Source organism: Oncorhynchus clarkii, chromosome 29, assembly GCF_045791955.1.
Source record: "Oncorhynchus clarkii lewisi isolate Uvic-CL-2024 chromosome 29, UVic_Ocla_1.0, whole genome shotgun sequence".
NCBI lineage: Eukaryota > Metazoa > Chordata > Actinopteri > Salmoniformes > Salmonidae > Oncorhynchus > Oncorhynchus clarkii.
This window is the reverse complement of record NC_092175.1, coordinates 39,296,400-39,316,399: the sequence shown is the minus strand read 5'-3', so window position 1 is coordinate 39,316,399 and position 20,000 is coordinate 39,296,400. Positions and strand designations below refer to the sequence as shown.

The 20,000-nt window shown below is 41.7% G+C and overlaps 1 protein-coding gene across 1 annotated transcript in view; it reads left to right on the top strand.

The window, feature by feature from the left end:
- LOC139387949 (furry homolog b (Drosophila)) overlaps positions 1-20,000 on the top strand; it is a 163,647-nt gene that overhangs the window by 65,032 nt on the left and 78,615 nt on the right. Inside the window, exons 7-14 of the mRNA XM_071134348.1 lie at positions 1,325-1,493; positions 2,507-2,599; positions 5,059-5,157; positions 15,979-16,080; positions 16,787-16,890; positions 17,679-17,787; positions 18,839-18,925; positions 19,727-19,898. Coding sequence (XP_070990449.1) covers positions 1,325-1,493; positions 2,507-2,599; positions 5,059-5,157; positions 15,979-16,080; positions 16,787-16,890; positions 17,679-17,787; positions 18,839-18,925; positions 19,727-19,898 — 935 coding nt within the window. The remainder of the gene's footprint in view (positions 1-1,324; positions 1,494-2,506; positions 2,600-5,058; positions 5,158-15,978; positions 16,081-16,786; positions 16,891-17,678; positions 17,788-18,838; positions 18,926-19,726; positions 19,899-20,000) is intronic.

Here is a 20,000-nt window from a genome sequence, read left to right as displayed (position 1 = left end):
ATACTGATGGAAGGTTGTTGGTCCATTATACTGATGGAAGGTTGTTGGAAGGTTGTTGGTCCATTATACTGATGGAAGGTTGTTGGAAGGTTGTTGGTCCATTATACTGATGGAAGGTTGTTGGTCCATTATACTGATGGAAGGTTGTTGGTCCATTATACTGATGGAAGGTTGTTGGAAGGTTGTTGGTCCATTATAGTGATGGAAGGTTGTTGGTCCATTATAGTGATGGAAGGTTGTTGGTCCATTATAGTGATGGAAGGTTGTTGGTCCATTATAGTGATGGAAGGTTGTTGGTCCATTATACTGATGGAAGGTTGTTGGAAGGTTGTTGGTCCATTATAGTGATGGAAGGTTGTTGGTCCATTATAGTGATGGAAGGTTGTTGGTCCATTATAGTGATGGAAGGTTGTTGGTCCACAGATACACAGTATTTTGGTGGTTTTAGGAGGGTGTGTTATGCCTCTCAGTAATCCAGTGAGGCCCAGTCAGGACAGGACAGATGGAGACCCAACTACTATAACCTCTTTACAGATTATCTCCGAATAGCCTGGTACGACACACACATTATCTCCCAATAGCCTGGTGCGTAACACACATTATCTCCCAATAGCCTTGTTCGGCACATGCATTATCTACCAATAGCCTGGTACGGAACACACATTATCTCCCAATAGCCTGGTACGGACAACACATTATCTCCCAATAGTCTGGTACGGAACACACATTATCTCCCAATAGTCTGGTACGGAACACACACATTCTCTCCCAATAGCCTGGTACGGACACACATTATCTCCCAATAGCCTGGTACGGACAACACATTATCTCCCAATAGTCTGGTACGGAACACACATTATCTCCCAATAGTCTGGTACGGAACACACACATTCTCTCCCAATAGCCTGGTACGGAACACACATTATCTCATAATAGCCTGGTACGGAACACACATTATCTCCCAATAGCCTGGTACGGGCAACACATTATCTCCCAATAGCCTGGTACGGAACACACATTATCTCCCAATAGCCTGGTACGGGCAACACATTATCTCCCAATAGCCTGGTACGGCACACACATTATCTCCCAATAGCCTGGTACGGAACACACATTATCTCACTATAACCTGTAAGAGATGCAACACTAAATACACAAACAAACAAACAAACAAAGCAAGAAAACAAAGCAACAGCAAGGACATGGAGATAACTGTAGCTGTATAAACTGTATGTATACAGACACTGTTAGCTATATGTATAAAGATGTATCAGATTGGCGTGATAAGTGACGTATTACCTCCCGTGTGTGTCTGTGCTACCAGATTCCCTGCTGTGAGGAAGAAGTTCATCTCTGAGCTGAAGGAGTTGAGACAGAAGGAACAGAACCACTATGTTTTCCAGTCTACCATCAGCCTCATCATGGGAGTCAAGTTCTTCAGGATTAAGATGTACCCCGTGGAGGACTTCGAGGCCTCCTTCCAGTTCATGCAGGTGTGTGTGTGTGCGTGTGCGTGTGCGTGTGTGTGTGTGCGTGTGTGCGTGTGTGTGCGTGTGTGCGTGCGTGCGTGTGCGTAGTGGATGTGTATCGTTACTGCCTCGTCGAGACCTAGATGTACCTTTGCCCCGGATCCAAAATGGCCACGTTTGCTTTTCTGGTTCAGTGGTGTTGACTGAGCTTCTTGTCATGTGTCGTTACAGGTTACTGAATCCATTCAGTATTCATGTATGTTTTGTTTGGTGTGTCTCTCAGTTTATCTTAAGTGTTGTAGGAGTGTGTATAATCATATGATGTATATATTTAACTCTCTAGGAGTGTGTATAATGATGTATATATATATATACAGTATAACTCTCTCTAGGAGTGTGTATAATGATGTATATATATATATACAGTATAACTCTCTCTAGGAGTGTGTATAATGATGTATATATAACTCTCTAGGAGTGTGTATAATGATGCATATATTTAACTCTCTCTAGGAGTGTGTATAATGATGTATATATATATATAACTCTCTAGGAGTGTATAATGATGTATATATACAGTATAACTCTCTCTAGGAGTGTGTATAATGATGTATATATATATATAACTCTCTAGGAGTGTATAATGATGTATATATTTAACTCTCTCTAGGAGTGTGTATAATGATGTATATATACAGTATAACTCTCTCTAGGAGTGTGTATAATGATGTATATATATATATATATATATATATATATATAACTCTCTCTAGGAGTGTGTATAATGATGTATATATACAGTATAACTCTCTCTAGGAGTGTGTATAATGATGTATATATACAGTATAACTCTCTCTAGGAGTGTGTATAATGATGTATATATATATATATATATATAACTCTCTCTAGGAGTGTGTATAATGATGTATATATACAGTATAACTCTCTCTAGGAGTGTGTATAATGATGTATATATACAGTATAACTCTCTCTAGGAGTGTGTATAATGATGTATATATATATTTAACTCTCTCTAGGAGTGTGCCCAGTATTTCCTGGAGGTGAAGGATAAGGACATTAAACATTCTCTGGCTGGACTCTTCGTAGAGATACTGGTTCCTGTAGCTGCAGTAAGTCTACCCTACACCAGTCTGTCTCTACACCAGTCTGTCTCTACACCAGTCTGTCTCTACACCAGTCTGTATCAACACCAGTCTGTATCAACACCAGTCTGTCTCTACACCAGTCCGTCTATATACCAGTCTGTCTCTACACCAGTCCGTCTATATACCAGTCTGTATCAACACCAGTCTGTATCAACACCAGTCTGTCTCTACACCAGTCTGTATCAACACCAGTCTGTTTCAACACCAGTCCGTCTATATACCAGTCCGTCTATATACCAGTCCGTCTATATACCAGTCTGTCTCTACACCAGTCTGTCTCTACACCAGTCCGTCTATATACCAGTCTGTCTCTACACCAGTCTGGCTCTACACCAGTCCGTCTATACACCAGTCTGTATCAACACCAGTCTGTCTCTACACCAGTCCGTCTATACACCAGTCTGTCTCCACACCAGTCTGTCTCCACACCAGTCTGTCTCCACACCAGTCTGTCTCTACACCAGTCTGTCTCTACACCAGTCTGTCTCTACACCAGTCTGTCTCTACACTTGTCGCATATCCTCTCACACCTCTCTCACACTCCTCATATCTTCTCATATCCCCTCATATCCTCTCACATCTCTCTCACACTCCTCATATCTTCTCATATCCCCTCACATCTCTCTCACACCTCTCATATCTTCTCATATCCCCTCATATCCTCTCACACCTCTCTCACACTCCTCATATCTTCTCATATCCCCTCATATCCTCTCACATCTCTCTCACACTCCTCATATCTTCTCATATCCCCTCACATCTCTCTCACACCTCTCATATCTTCTCATATCCCCTCATATCCTCTCACATCTCTCTCACACTCCTCATATCTTCTCATATCCCCTCACATCTCTCTCACACCTCTCATATCTTCTCATATCCCCTCATATCCTCTCACATCTCTCTCACACTCCTCATATCTTCTCATATCCCCTCATATCCTCTCACACCTCTCATATCTTCTCATATCTTCTAATGTCCTCTCACATCTCTCTCACATCTCTCTCACACTCCTCATATCTTCTCATATCCCCTCATATCCTCTCACATCTCTCTCACACTCCTCATATCTTCTCATATCCCCTCATATCCTCTCACACCTCTCTCACACTCCTCATATCTTCTCATATCCCCTCATATCCTCTCACATTTCTCTCACACTCCTCATATCTTCTCATATCCCCTCATATCCTCTCACACCTCTCTCACACTCCTCATATCCCCTCATATCCTTTCACATCTCTCTCACACCTCTCATATCCCCTCATATCTCTCTCACACCTCTCATATCTTCTCATATCCCCTCATATCCTCTCACATCTCTCTCACACCTCTCATATCTTCTCATATCTCCTCATATCCCCTCACATCTCTCTCACACTCCTCATATCTTCTCATATCTTCTCATATCCTCTCATATCTTCTAATGTCCTCTCACATCTCTCTCACATCTCTCTCATATCTTCTCATATCCTCTCACATCTCTCTCATATCTTCTCACATCTCTCTCATATCCCCTCATATCCCCTCATATCTATCTCACACTCCTCATATCTTCTCATATCCCCTCATATGCTCTCACATCTCTCTCACACCTCTCATATCTTCTCATATCCTCTCACATCTATCTCACACTCCTCATATCTTCTCATATCCCCTCATATCCTCTCACATCTATCTCATACTCCTCATATCCCCTCATATCCCCTCATATCCTCTCACATCTCTCTCACACTCCTCATATCTTCTCATATCCCCTCATATTCTCTCACATCTCTCACACCTCTCATATCCCCTCATATCCTCTCACATCTCTCTCACACTCCTCATATCCCCTCATATCCTCTCACATCTCTCTCACACTCCTCATATCCCCTCTTATCCCCTCATATCCTCTCACATCTATCTCACATCCCCTCATATCTTCTCATATCTTCTCATATCCTCTCACATCTCTCTCACACTCCTCATATCTTCTCATATCCCCTCATATCCTCTCACATCTCTCTCATATCCCCTCATATCTTCTCATATCCTCTCACATCTCTCATATCCCCTCATATCTTCTCATATCCTCTCACATCTCTCTCATATCCCCTCATATCTTCTCATATCCTCTCATATCTTCTCATATCCTCCCATATCCTCTCATATCCTCTCATATCTTCTCATATCTTCTCATATCTCTCTCATATCTCATAGTCTCTCATGTCTAATATGGTGTACCTCTAACTCTACTTCATGTTGTAATGTGCCTAATCAATCAATAATGTCACTGGAGATATTAGTCCCCCGTAGCCGCAGTACATATCTCTATACCATATCTTGAAATCTCTCATATCTAATATACTGTACCTGTCCTGTACATTGGTAACCCCTCTGCTCTGTGTATGACCTATGACCTTTTCCCTTTGACCTTGCAGACGGTGAAGAACGAGGTGAATGTTCCGTGTCTGAGGAACTTTGTAGAAAGTCTGTATGACACTACGCTGGACCTGTCCTCTAGGAAGAAACACTCTCTGGTCAGTCTATACCACACTATTGCTGTACTGGTCAGTCTGTTACTGTACTGGTCAGTCTATACCACTCTATTACTGTACTGGTCAGTCTATACCACACTATTACTGTACTGGTCAGTCTATACCACACTATTACTGTACTGGTCAGTTTATACCACACTATTACTGTACTGGTCAGTCTATACCACACTATTACTGTATTGGTCAGTCTATACCACACTATTACTATACTGGTCAGTCTATACCACACTATTACTGTACTGGTCAGTCTGTGCCACACTATTACTGTACTAGTCAGTATATACCACTATATTACTGTACTGGTCAGTCTATAACACACTATTACTGTACTGGTCAGTCTATACCACACTATTACTGTGCTGGTCAGTCTATACCACACTATTACTGTGCTGGTCAGTCTATACCACACTTACTGTACTGGTCAGTCTATACCACACTATTACTGTACTGGTCAGTCTATACCACACTATTACTGTACTGGTCAGTCTATACCACACTAATACTGTACTGGTCAGTCTATATCACACTATTACTGTATACCACACTATTACTGTACTGGTCAGTCTATACCACACTATTACTGTACTGGTCAGTCTATACCACACTAATACTGTACTGGTCAGTCTATACCACACTATTACTGTACTGGTCAGTCTATACCACACTATTACTGTACTGGTCAGTCTATACCACATTATTACTGTGCTGGTCAGTCTATACCACTCTGTTACTGTACTGGTCAGTCTATACCACACAATTACTGTACTGGTCAGTCTATATCACACTATTACTGTACTGGTCAGTCTATACCACACTATTATTGTACTGGTCAGTCTATACCACACTATTACTGTACTGGTCAGTCTATACCACTCTATTACTGTCCTGGTCAGTCGAAACCACTCTGTTACTGTACTGGTCAGTCTATACCACACTATTACTGTACTGGTCAGTCTATACCACTCTTTTACTGTGCTGGTCAGTCTATACCACTCTATTACTGTACTGGTCAGTCTATACCACTATATTACTGTACTGGTCAGTCTATACCACATTGTTACTGTACTGGTCAGTCTATACCACTCTATTACTGTACTGGTCAGTCTAGTACTGTGCTGGTCAGTCTATACCACACTATTACTGTACTGGTCAGTCTATACCACTCTATTACTGTACTGGTCAGTCTATACCACTCTATTACTGTACTGGTCAGTCTAATACTGTAGTGGTTAGTCTATACCACACTATTACTGTACTGGTCAGTCTATACCACATTATTACTGTGCTGGTCAGTCTATACCACTCTGTTACTGTACTGGTCAGTCTATACCACACAATTACTGTACTGGTCAGTCTATATCACACTATTACTGTACTGGTCAGTCTATACCACACTATTATTGTACTGCTCAGTCTATACCACACTATTACTGTACTTGTCAGTCTATACCACTCTATTACTGTCCTGGTCAGTCGAAACCACTCTGTTACTGTACTGGTCAGTCTATACCACACTATTACTGTACTGGTCAGTCTATACCACTCTTTTACTGTGCTGGTCAGTCTATACCACTCTATTACTGTACTGGTCAGTCTATACCACTATATTACTGTACTGGTCAGTCTATACCACATTGTTACTGTACTGGTCAGTCTATACCACTCTATTACTGTACTGGTCAGTCTAGTACTGTGCTGGTCAGTCTATACCACACTATTACTGTACTGGTCAGTCTATACCACTCTATTACTGTACTGGTCAGTCTATACCACTCTATTACTGTACTGGTCAGTCTAATACTGTAGTGGTTAGTCTATACCACACTATTACTGTACTGGTCAGTCGAAACCACTTTGTTACTGTACTGGTCAGTCTATACCACACTATTACTGTACTGGTCAGTCTATACCACACTATTACTGTACTGGTCAGTCTATACCACACTATTACTGTATTGGTCAGTCTATACCACACTATTACTGTACTGGTCAGTCTATACCACACTATTACTGTACTGGTCAGTCGAAACCACTTTGTTACTGTACTGGTCAGTCTATACCACACTATTACTGTACTGGTCAGTCTATACCACACTATTACTGTGCTGGTCAGTCTATACCACACTATTACTGTGCTGGTCAGTCTATACCACACTATTAATGTACTGGTCAGTCTATACCACACTATTACTGTACTGGTCAGTCTATACCACACTATTACTGTACTGGTCAGTCTATACCACACTAATACTGTACTGGTCAGTCTATATCACACTATTACTGTACTGGTCAGTCTATACCACACTATTACTGTACTGGTCAGTCTATACCACACTATTACTGTACTGGTCAGTCTATACCACACTAATACTGTACTGGTCAGTCTATACCACACTATTACTGTACTGGTCAGTCTATACCACACTAATACTGTACTGGTCAGTCTATACCACACTATTACTGTACTGGTCAGTCTATACCACACTATTACTGTACTGGTCAGTCTATACCACACTATTACTGTGCTGGTCAGTCTATACCACACTATTACTGTGCTATACCACACTATTACTGGTCAGTCTATACCACTCTATTACTGTACTGGTCAGTCGAAACCACTCTGGTCAGTCTATACCACACTATTACTGTACTGGTCAGTATATACCACACTATTACTGTACTGGTCAGTCTATACCACTCTATTACTGTACTGGTCAGTCGAAACCACTCTGTTACTGTACTGGTCAGTCTATACCACACTATTACTGTGCTGGTCAGTCTATACCACACTATTACTGTGCTGGTCAGTCTATACCACACTATTACTGTACTGGTCAGTCTATACCACACTATTACTGTACTGGTCAGTCTATACCACACTATTACTGTACTGGTCAGTCTATACCACACTATTACTGTACTGGTCAGTCTATACCACATTATTACTGTGCTGGTCAGTCTATACCACTCTGTTACTGTACTGGTCAGTCTATACCACACAATTACTGTACTGGTCAGTCTATACCACACTATTACTGTACTGGTCAGTCTATACCACACTATTACTGTACTGGTCAGTCTATACCACTCTATTACTGTACTGGTCAGTTGAAACCACTCTGTTACTGTACTGGTCAGTCTATACCACACTATTACTGTGCTGGTCAGTCTATACCACACTATTACTGTGCTGGTCAGTCTATACCACACTATTACTGTACTGGTCAGTCTATACCACACTATTACTGTACTGGTCAGTCTATACCACACTAATACTGTACTGGTCAGTCTATATCACACTATTACTGTACTGGTCAGTCTATACCACACTATTACTGTACTGGTCAGTCTAGTACTGGTCAGTCTATACCACACTATACTGTGCACCACTATTACTGTACTGGTCAGTCTATACCACTCTATTACTGTACTGGTCAGTTGAAACCACTCTGTTACTGTACTATACCACACTATTACTGTGCTGGTCAGTCTATACCACACTATTACTGGTCAGTCTATACCACACAATTACTGTACTGGTCATCTATACCACACTATTACTGTACTGGTCAGTCTATACCACACTATACTGTACTGGTCAGTCTATACCACACTATTACTGTACTGGTCAGTCTATACCACACTATTACTGTACTGGTCAGTCTATACCACACTATTACTGTACTGGTCAGTCTATATCACACTATTACTGTACTGGTCAGTCTATACCACACTATTACTGTACTGGTCAGTCTATACCACACTATTACTGTACTGGTCAGTCTATACCACACTAATACTGTACTGGTCAGTCTATACCACACTATTACTGTACTGGTCAGTCTATACCACACTATTACTGTACTGGTCAGTCTATACCACATTATTACTGTGCTGGTCAGTCTATACCACTCTGTTACTGTACTGGTCAGTCTATACCACACAATTACTGTACTGGTCAGTCTATATCACACTATTACTGTACTGGTCAGTCTATACCACACTATTATTGTACTGGTCAGTCTATACCACACTATTACTGTACTGGTCTGTCTATACCACTCTATTACTGTCCTGGTCAGTCGAAACCACTCTGTTACTGTACTGGTCAGTCTATACCACACTATTACTGTACTGGTCAGTCTATACCACTCTTTTACTGTGCTGGTCAGTCTATACCACTCTCTTACTGTACTGGTCAGTCTATACCACTATATTACTGTACTGGTCAGTCTATACCACATTGTTACTGTACTGGTCAGTCTATACCACTCTATTACTGTACTGGTCAGTCTAGGACTGTGCTGGTCAGTCTATACCGCACTATTACTGTACTGGTCAGTCTATACCACTCTTTTACTGTACTGGTCAGTCTATACCACTCTATTACTGTACTGGTCAGTCTAATACTGTAGTGGTTAGTCTATACCACACTATTACTGTACTGGTCAGTCTATACCACTCTATTACTGTACTGGTCAGTCTAATACTGTAGCGGTCAGTCTATACCACACTATTACTGTACTGGTCAGTCGAAACCACTTTGTTACTGTACTGATCAGTCTATACCACACTATTACTGTACTGGTCAGTCTATACCACACTATTACTGTACTGGTCAGTCTATACCACACTATTACTGTATTGGTCAGTCTATACCACACTATTACTGTACTGGTCAGTCTATACCACACTATTACTGTACTGGTCAGTCGAAACCACTTTGTTACTGTACTGGTCAGTCTATACCACACTATTACTGTACTGGTCAGTCTATACCACACTATTACTGTGCTGGTCAGTCTATACCACACTATTACTGTGCTGGTCAGTCTATACCACACTATTACTGTACTGGTCAGTCTATACCACACTATTACTGTACTGGTCAGTCTATACCACACTATTACTGTACTGGTCAGTCTATACCACACTAATACTGTACTGGTCAGTCTATATCACACTATTACTGTACTGGTCAGTCTATACCACACTATTACTGTACTGGTCAGTCTATACCACACTATTACTGTACTGGTCAGTCTATACCACACTAATACTGTACTGGTCAGTCTATACCACACTATTACTGTACTGGTCAGTCTATACCACACTATTACTGTACTGGTCAGTCTATACCACATTATTACTGTGCTGGTCAGTCTATACCACACTATTACTGTACTGGTCAGTCTATACCACACTATTACTGTACTGGTCAGTCTATACCACACTATTACTGTACTGGTCAGTCTATACCACACTATTACTGTACTGGTCAGTCTATACCACTCTATTACTGTACTGGTCAGTCGAAACCAGTCTGTTACTGTACTGGTCAGTCTATACCACACTATTACTGTACTGGTCAGTCTATACCACTCTTTTACTGTGCTGGTCAGTCTATACCACTCTATTACTGTACTGGTCTAGTCTATACCACTCTGTACTTCAGTCTATACCACACTATTACTGTACTGGTCAGTCTATACCACTCTTTTACTGTGCTGGTCAGTCTATACCACTCTATTACTGTACTGGTCAGTCTAGTACTGTGCTGGTCAGTCTATACCACACTATTACTGTACTGGTCAGTCTATACCACTCTATTACTGTACTGGTCAGTCTATACCACTCTATTACTGTACTGGTCAGTCTAATACTGTAGTGGTTAGTCTATACCACACTATTACTGTACTGGTCAGTCTATACCACTCTATTACTGTACTGGTCAGTCTAATACTGTAGCGGTCAGTCTATACCACACTATTACTGTACTGGTCAGTCGAAACCACTTTGTTACTGTACTTGTCAGTCTATACCACACTATTACTGTACTGGTCAGTCGAAACCACTTTGTTACTGTACTGGTCAGTCTATACCACACTATTACTGCACTGGTCAGTCTATACCACACTTTTACTGTACTGGTCAGTCTATACCACTCTATTACTGTACTGGTCAGTCTATACCACACTATTACTGTACTGGTCAGTCTATACCACATTACTGTACTGGTCAGTCTATACCACACTATTACTGTACTGGTCAGTCTATACCACTCTATTAGTGTACTGGTCAGTCTATACCACTCTATTACTGTACTGGTCAGTCTATACCACATTTTTACTGTACTGGTCAGTCTATACCACATTATTACTGTACTGGTCAGTCTATACCACACTATTACTGTACTGGTCAGTCTATACCACTCTATTACTGTACTGGTCAGTCTATACCACACTATTACTGTACTGGTCAGTCTATACCACATTATTACTGTACTGGTCAGTCTATACCACACTATTACTGTACTGATCAGTCTATACCACTCTATTAGTGTACTGGTCAGTCTATACCACTCTATTACTGTACTGGTCAGTCTATACCACATTTTTACTGTCCTGGTCAGTCTATACCACTCTATTACTGTACTGGTCAGTCTAGTACTGTGCTGGTCAGTCTATACCACACTATTACTGTACTGGTCAGTCTATACCACTCTATTACTGTACTGGTTGGTCTATACCACTCTATTACTGTACTGGTCAGTATAATACTGTAGTGGTCAGTCTATACCACACTGTTACTGTACTGGTCAGTCTATACCACACGATTACTGTGCTGGTCAGTCTATACCACACTATTACTGTACTGGTCAGTCTATACCACACTATTACTGTACTGGTCAGTCTATACCACTCTATTACTATGCTGGTCAGTCTATACCACACGATTACTGTGCTGGTTAGTCTATACCACACTATTACTGTACTGGTCAGTCTATACCACACTATTACTGTACTGGTCAGTCTATACCACACTAGTACTGTACTGGTCAGTCTATACCACTCTATTAGTGTACTGGTCAGTCTATACCACTCTGTTACTGGACTGGTCAGTCTATACCACACTTTTACTGTACTGGTCAGTCGAAACCACTCTGTTACTGTACTGGTCAGTCTGTGCCACACTGTTACTGTACTGGTCAGTCTATACCACTCTTACTGTGCTTGTCAGTCTATACCACTCTATTACTGTACTGGTCAGTATATTACTGTACTGGTCAGTCTATACCACACTATTACTGTACAGGTCAGATTCTCCTTTTACATATTTCAGCTGTAAGTCATGTCTCCTTTCCTCACCTACCACTTATTAATGAATGGACTCCAGGTGTAGTCTGGTCCCCATAGTATTAATGAATGGACTCCAGGTATAGTCTGGTCCCCATAGTATTAATGAATTGACTCCAGGTATAGTCTGGTCCCCATAGTATTAATGAATTGACTCCAGGTATAGTCTGGTCCCCATAGTAATAATGAATGGACTCCAGGTATAGTCTGGTCCCAAAGTATTAATGAATGGACTCCAGGTATAGTCTGGTCCCAAAGTATTAATGAATGGACTCCAGGTGTAGTCTGGTCCCCATAGTATTAATGAATGGACGCCAGGTATAGTCTGGTCCCCATAGTATTAATGAATTGACTCCAGGTATAGTCTGGTCCCCATAGTAATAATGAATTGACTCCAGGTATAGTCTGGTCCCATAGTATTAATAAATGGACTCCAGGTATAGTCTGGTCCCCATAGTAATAATGAATTGACTCCAGGTATAGTCTGGTCCCATAGTATTAATAAATGGACTCCAGGTATAGTCTGGTCCCCATAGTATTAATTAATTGACTCCAGGTATAGTCTGGTCCCCATAGTAATAATGAATTGACTCCAGGTATAGTCTGGTCCCATAGTATTCATGAATGACAGGACAAGAGGAGGGGGGGTATGTGGTGTTGGGACACAGCCCATTGATGTATTTATGGACTGCTGGTTTCTTTCAATAGTTGTTGTTGTTGTTTTTGTTTTTGTGTGTGGTTGTTTATATTTCCCCTTGTGGCTTTCACTACCTCCTTCGAATGGTGCTAGAAATGTCATCCGCCTACTGAACATGTTTGTTTTGTTTGGGATTCTTCAAATACCCTCCATCCAGCCAACCAGACGTTAAGACAAGACTTCAATCTGTCACTCCTCTTCTTCCTCCTCCTCACTCCTTCTTTAACAAGATGTTTTTCACGATGAGTACACACACACACTACCCTGTCATGCCAGAGCTGACGGGACCAAAAGGAGCAGGGAGATAATAACACGCTGTTTGTTTGTCCCTACATGTTGTTCTTCCTCATACCGCCACACCCCTACCCTTCAATTTGTACTCTACCGACTGACAGAGAGAGTGGGAGAAGGGTGTGGGGAGAGAGAGAAAGACAGAGACAGAAGAGCTGGGATAGTGTGTGTGTATGAAAGAGACAGAGAGAGAGAGACGGAGAGAGAGAGAGAGAGAGGGACAGAGAGACAAAGAGAGACAGAGAGAGAGAGAGAGAGAGAGGGACAGAGAGACAGAGAGACAAAGAGAGACAGAGAGAGAGAGAGAGAGAGGGACAGAGAGAGAGAGAGACAAAGAGAGACAGAGAGAGAGAGAGAGTGAGACAGAGAGAGAGAGAGAGAGAGAGAGAGTGGGAGAAGGGTGTGGGGAGAGAGAGAAAGACAGAGACAGAAGAGCTGGGATAGTGTGTGTGTATGAAAGAGACAGAGAGAGAGGGAGACAGAGAGAGAGGGAGACAGAGAGAGAGAGAGAGAGACAGAGAGAGAGAGAGAGAGACGGAGAGAGACAGAGAGAGACAGAGAGAGAGAGACGGAGAGAGAGACGGAGAGAGAGAGAGAGAGAGAGAGACAGATAGAGAGAGAGAGGGAGAGAGAGCGAAGGAAGGAAGGAAGGAAGGAAGGAAGGAAGGAAGGAAGGAAGGAAGGAGAGACAACATATTAGATTATATTTACTGACAGATTACTCATCTGATACATTCCCATCATACCTCAACCAGTTTAAAAGCATTACCTACATATGCCTGCCGGTCTGAGAGTGGTATTTGAGACTTAATGTAATATAATATATTTAATGATCATTGTGAGACACTAACACTGAAACAGACACACAGGTGTGAGAGGACCACGGTTGGCACCAATCTGAAACTCCATACAACCTTGTTGAATGAGTACATGTAATGAAAAATAATGTAGTGTAGTGTAATGTAGTGTAATGTAGTGTAATGTAATGTAATGTAGTTTAATGTAGTAGTAGTAGTTTAATGTAGTGTAATGTAATGTAATGTAGTGTAATGTAATGTAATGTAATGCAGTGTAATGTAATGTAATGTAATGTAGTGTAATGTAGTGTAATGTAATGTAATGTAATGTAGTGTAATGTAATGTAGTGTAATGTAGTTTAATGCATGGCATGTAGTGTAGTGTAATGTCATGTAGTTTAAAACAATGTATTGTAATGTGTTATAATGTATTGTAGTGTAGTGTAATGTCATGTTGTGTAAAACAATGTAGTGAAATGTCATGTAATGTGTTGTAATGTAATGTAGTGTAATGTCATGTAGTGTAGTGTAATATCATGCAGTGTAGTGTAGTGTAATGTCATGTCGTGTAAAACAATGTAGTGTAATGTAATGTAATGTAGTGTAATGTCATGTAGTATAGTGTAATGTCATGTAGTGTAATGTTATGTCCTGTCGTGTAATGTAGTGTAATGTCAGGTAGTGTAGTGTAATGTCATGTAGTGTAGTGTAGTGTAATGTCATGTAGTGTAGTGTAATGTCAGGTAGAATAGTGTAATGTCATGTAGTGTAATGTAGTGTAGTGTAATGCCATGTAGTGTAGTGACATGTAGTGTAATGTAATGTACTGTAGTGTAGTGCAATGTCATGTAGTGTAATGTCATGTAGTGTAGTGTAATGTCATGTAGTGTAATGTAATGTACTGTAGTGTAGTGCAATGTCATGTAGTGTAATGTCATGTAGTGTAGTGTAATGTCATGTAGTGTAATGTTATGTCCTGTCGTGTAATGTAGTGTAATGTAATGACATGTCATGTAGTGTTGTGTAATGTCATGTAGTGTAATGTAGTGTAGTGTAATGTCATGTAGTGTAATGTTATGTCCTGTCGTGTAATGTAGTGTAATGTAATGACATGTCATGTAGTGTAGTGTAATGTCATGTAGTGTAATGTAGTGTAGTGTAGTGACATGTAGTGTAATGTAATGTACTGTAGTGTAGTGCAATGTCATGTAGTGTAATGTCATGTAGTGTAATGTCATGTAGTGTAGTGTAATGTGTAGTATAGTGTAATGTCATGTAGTATAGTGTAATGTCATGTAGTGTAGTGTAATGTTATGCAGTGTAGTGTAATGTCGTGTAGTATAGTGTAATGTCATGTAGTATAGTGTAATGTCGTGTAGTGTAATGTAATGTAGTGTAATGTCATGTAGTGTAGTGTAATGTAACATAGTGCAATGCCATTTAGTGCAGTGTAATGTAATGTAGTATAGTGTAATGTCATGTAGTATAGTGTAATGTCATGTAATGTAGTGCAATGTCATGTAGTGTAGTGTAATGTAGTATAGTGTAATGTCATGTAGTATAGTGTAATGTCATGTAATGTAGTGTAATGTCATGTAGTGTAGTGTAATGTCATGTAGTGTAATGTAGTGTAGTGTCATGTAGTGTAATGTAGTGTAGTGTCATGTTGTGTAATGTAGTGTAATGTCATGTAGTGTAGTGTAATGTCAGGTAGTATAGTGTAATGTCATGTAGTGTAATGTAGTGAGTGTAGTGTCATGTAGTGTAATGTAGTGTAGTGTCATGTCGTGTAATGTAGTGTAATGTCATGTAGTGTAGTGTAATGTCGTGTAATGTCATGTAGTGTATGGATCCATGATGAGTTGTTGTTCTCTGTCTCCAGGCTCTGTTTCCATTGGTTACCTGTCTGCTGTGTGTCAGTCAGAAGCAGCTCTTCCTCAACAGATGGCACATCTTCCTCAACAACTGTCTCTCCAACCTCAAGGTCAGAACACACACCCATACCCACAAACACACCCACCCATACCTACCCACCCACCCACCCACCCACCCACCCACCCACCCACCCACCCATACCCACACACACACACCAATACCCACACACACACCCATACCTATACACACACACACCCATACCCACACACACACACCCATACCCACACACACACCCATACCCACACACACCTACCCATACCTATACACACACCCATACACACACACACACCCATACCCACACACACACCCACCCATACCCCCACACACACACACACACACACACACACACACACACACACACACACACACACACACCTCAACCCCCCTTATTAGCTGTGCTGGTGGAGGAAGCTGTTCGGTAGAAGGTGTTCAGGTTGAACAGCAATAGATGTCAGAGTGCCTGGAGGATACTGCATGAGGGTTGTTTATGGTTCTCCTCTGGGGACAACCGGAGAACCCGTTTAGGTTCTAGACAGCACCTTTTATTCTCAGAGTGTATGTCTGGTAATGTTATTGGGTTCTGTTCGGTTCTCACTAATGGGATAGACAGTGGCACTGTGGGTAATGCTTCTTACACTATCATCCTATGGTGAGACTCTATGTCAGTGGTAATTGGAACTAATGCGGTGTGAAACCAGACCGATGCTACTGTGTGCTGTTGACGTGTGACTAACTCTTGAGGTGTGTGTTTCCAGAATAAGGATCCCAAGATGGCCCGTGTGGCTCTGGAGGCTCTCTACCGGCTCCTCTGGGTCTATATGATCAGGATCAAGTGTGAGAGCAACACCGGAACACAGAGGTACTGTAGGATACAACATACACCATGCTCGTCTGTCATCGGCAGTTTACAATGTTGTCGACAGGAGCCCTTTTTCGTGTGTATCCGAGGTTTTTCAATAGCTGTCCTGGGGCCTGTACATGTGTAATGCTCTCCTTCAGTATTATACAAGAAGGATGTCATGTATTGCTTCTGTTGTGTGATATTAATCTATCCTTCCCCTTTCGCTCTCTCTCTCTTCTCTCTCTCTCTCTCTCTCTCTCTCTCTCTCTCTCTCTCTTCCTCCCTCCTACTTTCTCACCCCCCTCCTCCCTTCCTTCCCTTTCTCTCTCTCTTTCCCTCGCTCTCTCCCCCCCTCTCTCTGTCTCTCTCTTGCTCTTTCTCCCTTCCTCCTCTCTCTCTCTCTCTCTCTCTCTCTCTCTCTCTCTCTCTCAACCCCTTCTCCCTCACTCCCCTTTCTCTTTTCTCTCTCTCTTTCTCTCTCTCTCTCTCTCTCTCTCTCTCTCTCTCTCTGTATCTCTCTCTCAACCCCTTCTCCCTCCCTCCCCTTTCTCTCTCTCCCTCTCTCTCTCTCTCTCTCTCTCTCTCTCTCTCTCTCTCTCTCTCTCTCTCTCAACCCCTTCTCCCTCACTCCCCTTTCTCTCTCTCTTTCTCTCTCTCTCTCTCTCTCTCTCTCTCTCTGTATCTCTCTCTCAACCCCTTCTCCCTCCCTCCCCTTTCTCTCTCTCTCTCCCTCTCTCTCTCTCTCTCTCTCTCTCTCTCTCTCTCTCTTTCTCCCTTCCTCTTCCTCTCTCTCTCGTTTTCTCTAGTCGTCTGACGTCCATCACCACCACTCTGTTCCCTAAGGGCAGTCGTAGTGTCGTACCCAGAGACATGCCACTCAACATCTTTGTCAAGATCATACAATTTATAGCCCAGGTGTGTATTAAGGACATACAACAAACAAACCGGATGGAAAATATCCAGATTGTGTTCAAATATTACTCTGAACAGACAGAAATATCATTATTCACAATACTACACCAGGGAGCATCGTTAACTTACAGATTATCAGCTTCTAGGTTTAACACCCCTACTCTTATGACAAGTGCCATGGGATCTTTAATGACCTCAGAGAGTCAGGACACCTTTTTAACGTCACATCCAAAAGATGGCACCCTACACAGGGCAGTGTCCCCAATCATGGGATTTTTTTTTTTAGACCAGAGGAAATAGTGCCTCCTACTTGCCCTCCAACACCACTTCCAGCAGCATCTGGTCTCCCATCCAGGGACTGACCTGGACCAACCCTGCTTAGCTTCAGAAACAACCTTATAGTCATTTAAGTCTCCTTCAAAACAGCCTATAACTAATTATAAAAACACTATTCCTTGTGTTTGGATGTGTAGCATATATTCAAAACATTATAGCCTATTGTTTTTTGTGTGTTTTTTTTAACTTTCCTAAAACAATAATTGTCCACCTCACGGTTCATCTGTCAGAGATTTCAGCACTAAATACATCAGGGCATTACATGCATAGACCTTCAGGCTTAGGTGTCCGTGGTAGGATCTTAATATGGAAGAGAGGTTTAGACCCCAGATAGACAGATAGAGATATGGAGATATGGAGATATGGAGATATGCCAGCGCCCTGATGCAACACCAACATCCATCTTTATACTCAGACAGCCTACTGTGTCTACTACTACTGTGTCTACTACTACTGTGTCTAATACTACTGTGTCTACTACTACTGTGTCTACTACTACTACTGTGTCTACTACTACTACTGTGTCTACTACTACTGTGTCTACTACTACTGTGTCTACTACTACTGTGTCTACTACTACTACTGTGTCTACTACTACTGTGTCTACTACTACTACTGTGTCTACTACTACTACTGTGTCTACTACTACTGCTGTGTCTACTACGTCTACTACTACAGTACTCTATAATATTGGTCCTCTTCTCCTCTCTCTCTTCAGGAAAGACTCGATTTTGCCATGAAGGAGATCATCTTTGACCTGCTGTGTGTCGGGAAGCCTGCCAAAGCGTTCAGTCTCAACCCAGAGGTAACAAACACAGTGGCAAACAGGTCGGGGCCCCTAAAGCTCAGGTCTACTCCAGATAGCATTTAGACATTTCATAAGCCATGGGACAATTATTTGTAATTTTTAAATTACAGGAAAGTGGCTTTAAAGCTGCAATATGTAACGTTTTTGGGTGACCTGACCAAATTCACTTAGAAATGTAGATATATAGATCTGTCATTCTCATTGAAAGCAAGTCTAAGAAGCGGTAGTAAATATGTTCTATTTACTCTATTTCTAGGCCTACTGTTATTCACTTTTCAGTTTTGTACACCAGCTTCAAATAGCTTGAAAAAAAATTTTTTTGGGGTTATTTAAAAGATATTCCACAGCGGTTTAGATTGTAAAATTCTTCTCTACTTGCTTGTTTTGTCTCATAAACTGAAATTAGATGAACTTTTTGAATTTTAGCAAACAGGAAATGGCGGACGATTTCTGCATTTCTGCAAAACGGCAAAATGTTCTTTCACCCTCTTGGCAAAATGTGTAGAATAGCATTGAGATTAGCTTTAAAACAGCATCATTTAAGTTCAAGTAGATAGCTATTTTCCTTTAAAAAATGGTTTTCCTTGTTCGGACCTTGCAGAGAGGAGCCTCGCTAACTACACTATACCAGTGACCTGATGCCTATAGCAGAAGGCTGGGGAGCCTCAAATGTATACTAATACTGTGTGTGTGTGTGTGTGTTGTGTGTGTGTGTGTGTGTGTGTGTGCGTGCGCGCGCGTGTTGTGTGTTGTGTGTGTGTGTGTGTGTGTGCGTGCGTGTGTGTTGTGTCTCCGTAGCGTATGAACATAGGTCTGAGGGCCTTCCTGGTGATAGCTGATGCCCTGCAGCAGAAGGACGGGGAGCCTCCCATGCCCAACACTGGAGCCACTCTGCCCTCTGGAAACTCTCTGAAGAAGAAGAAGACTTACCTCAGCAAGACGCTCACTGAGGACGAAGCCCAACTCATAGGTGTGTGTGTGTGTGTGTGTGTGTGCAGCTTGTGGGTGTGTGTGTGTGTGTGTGTATTTGCCCCATGAAGTGGCACTAGAGACGCTCTCCCACTAGTGATGG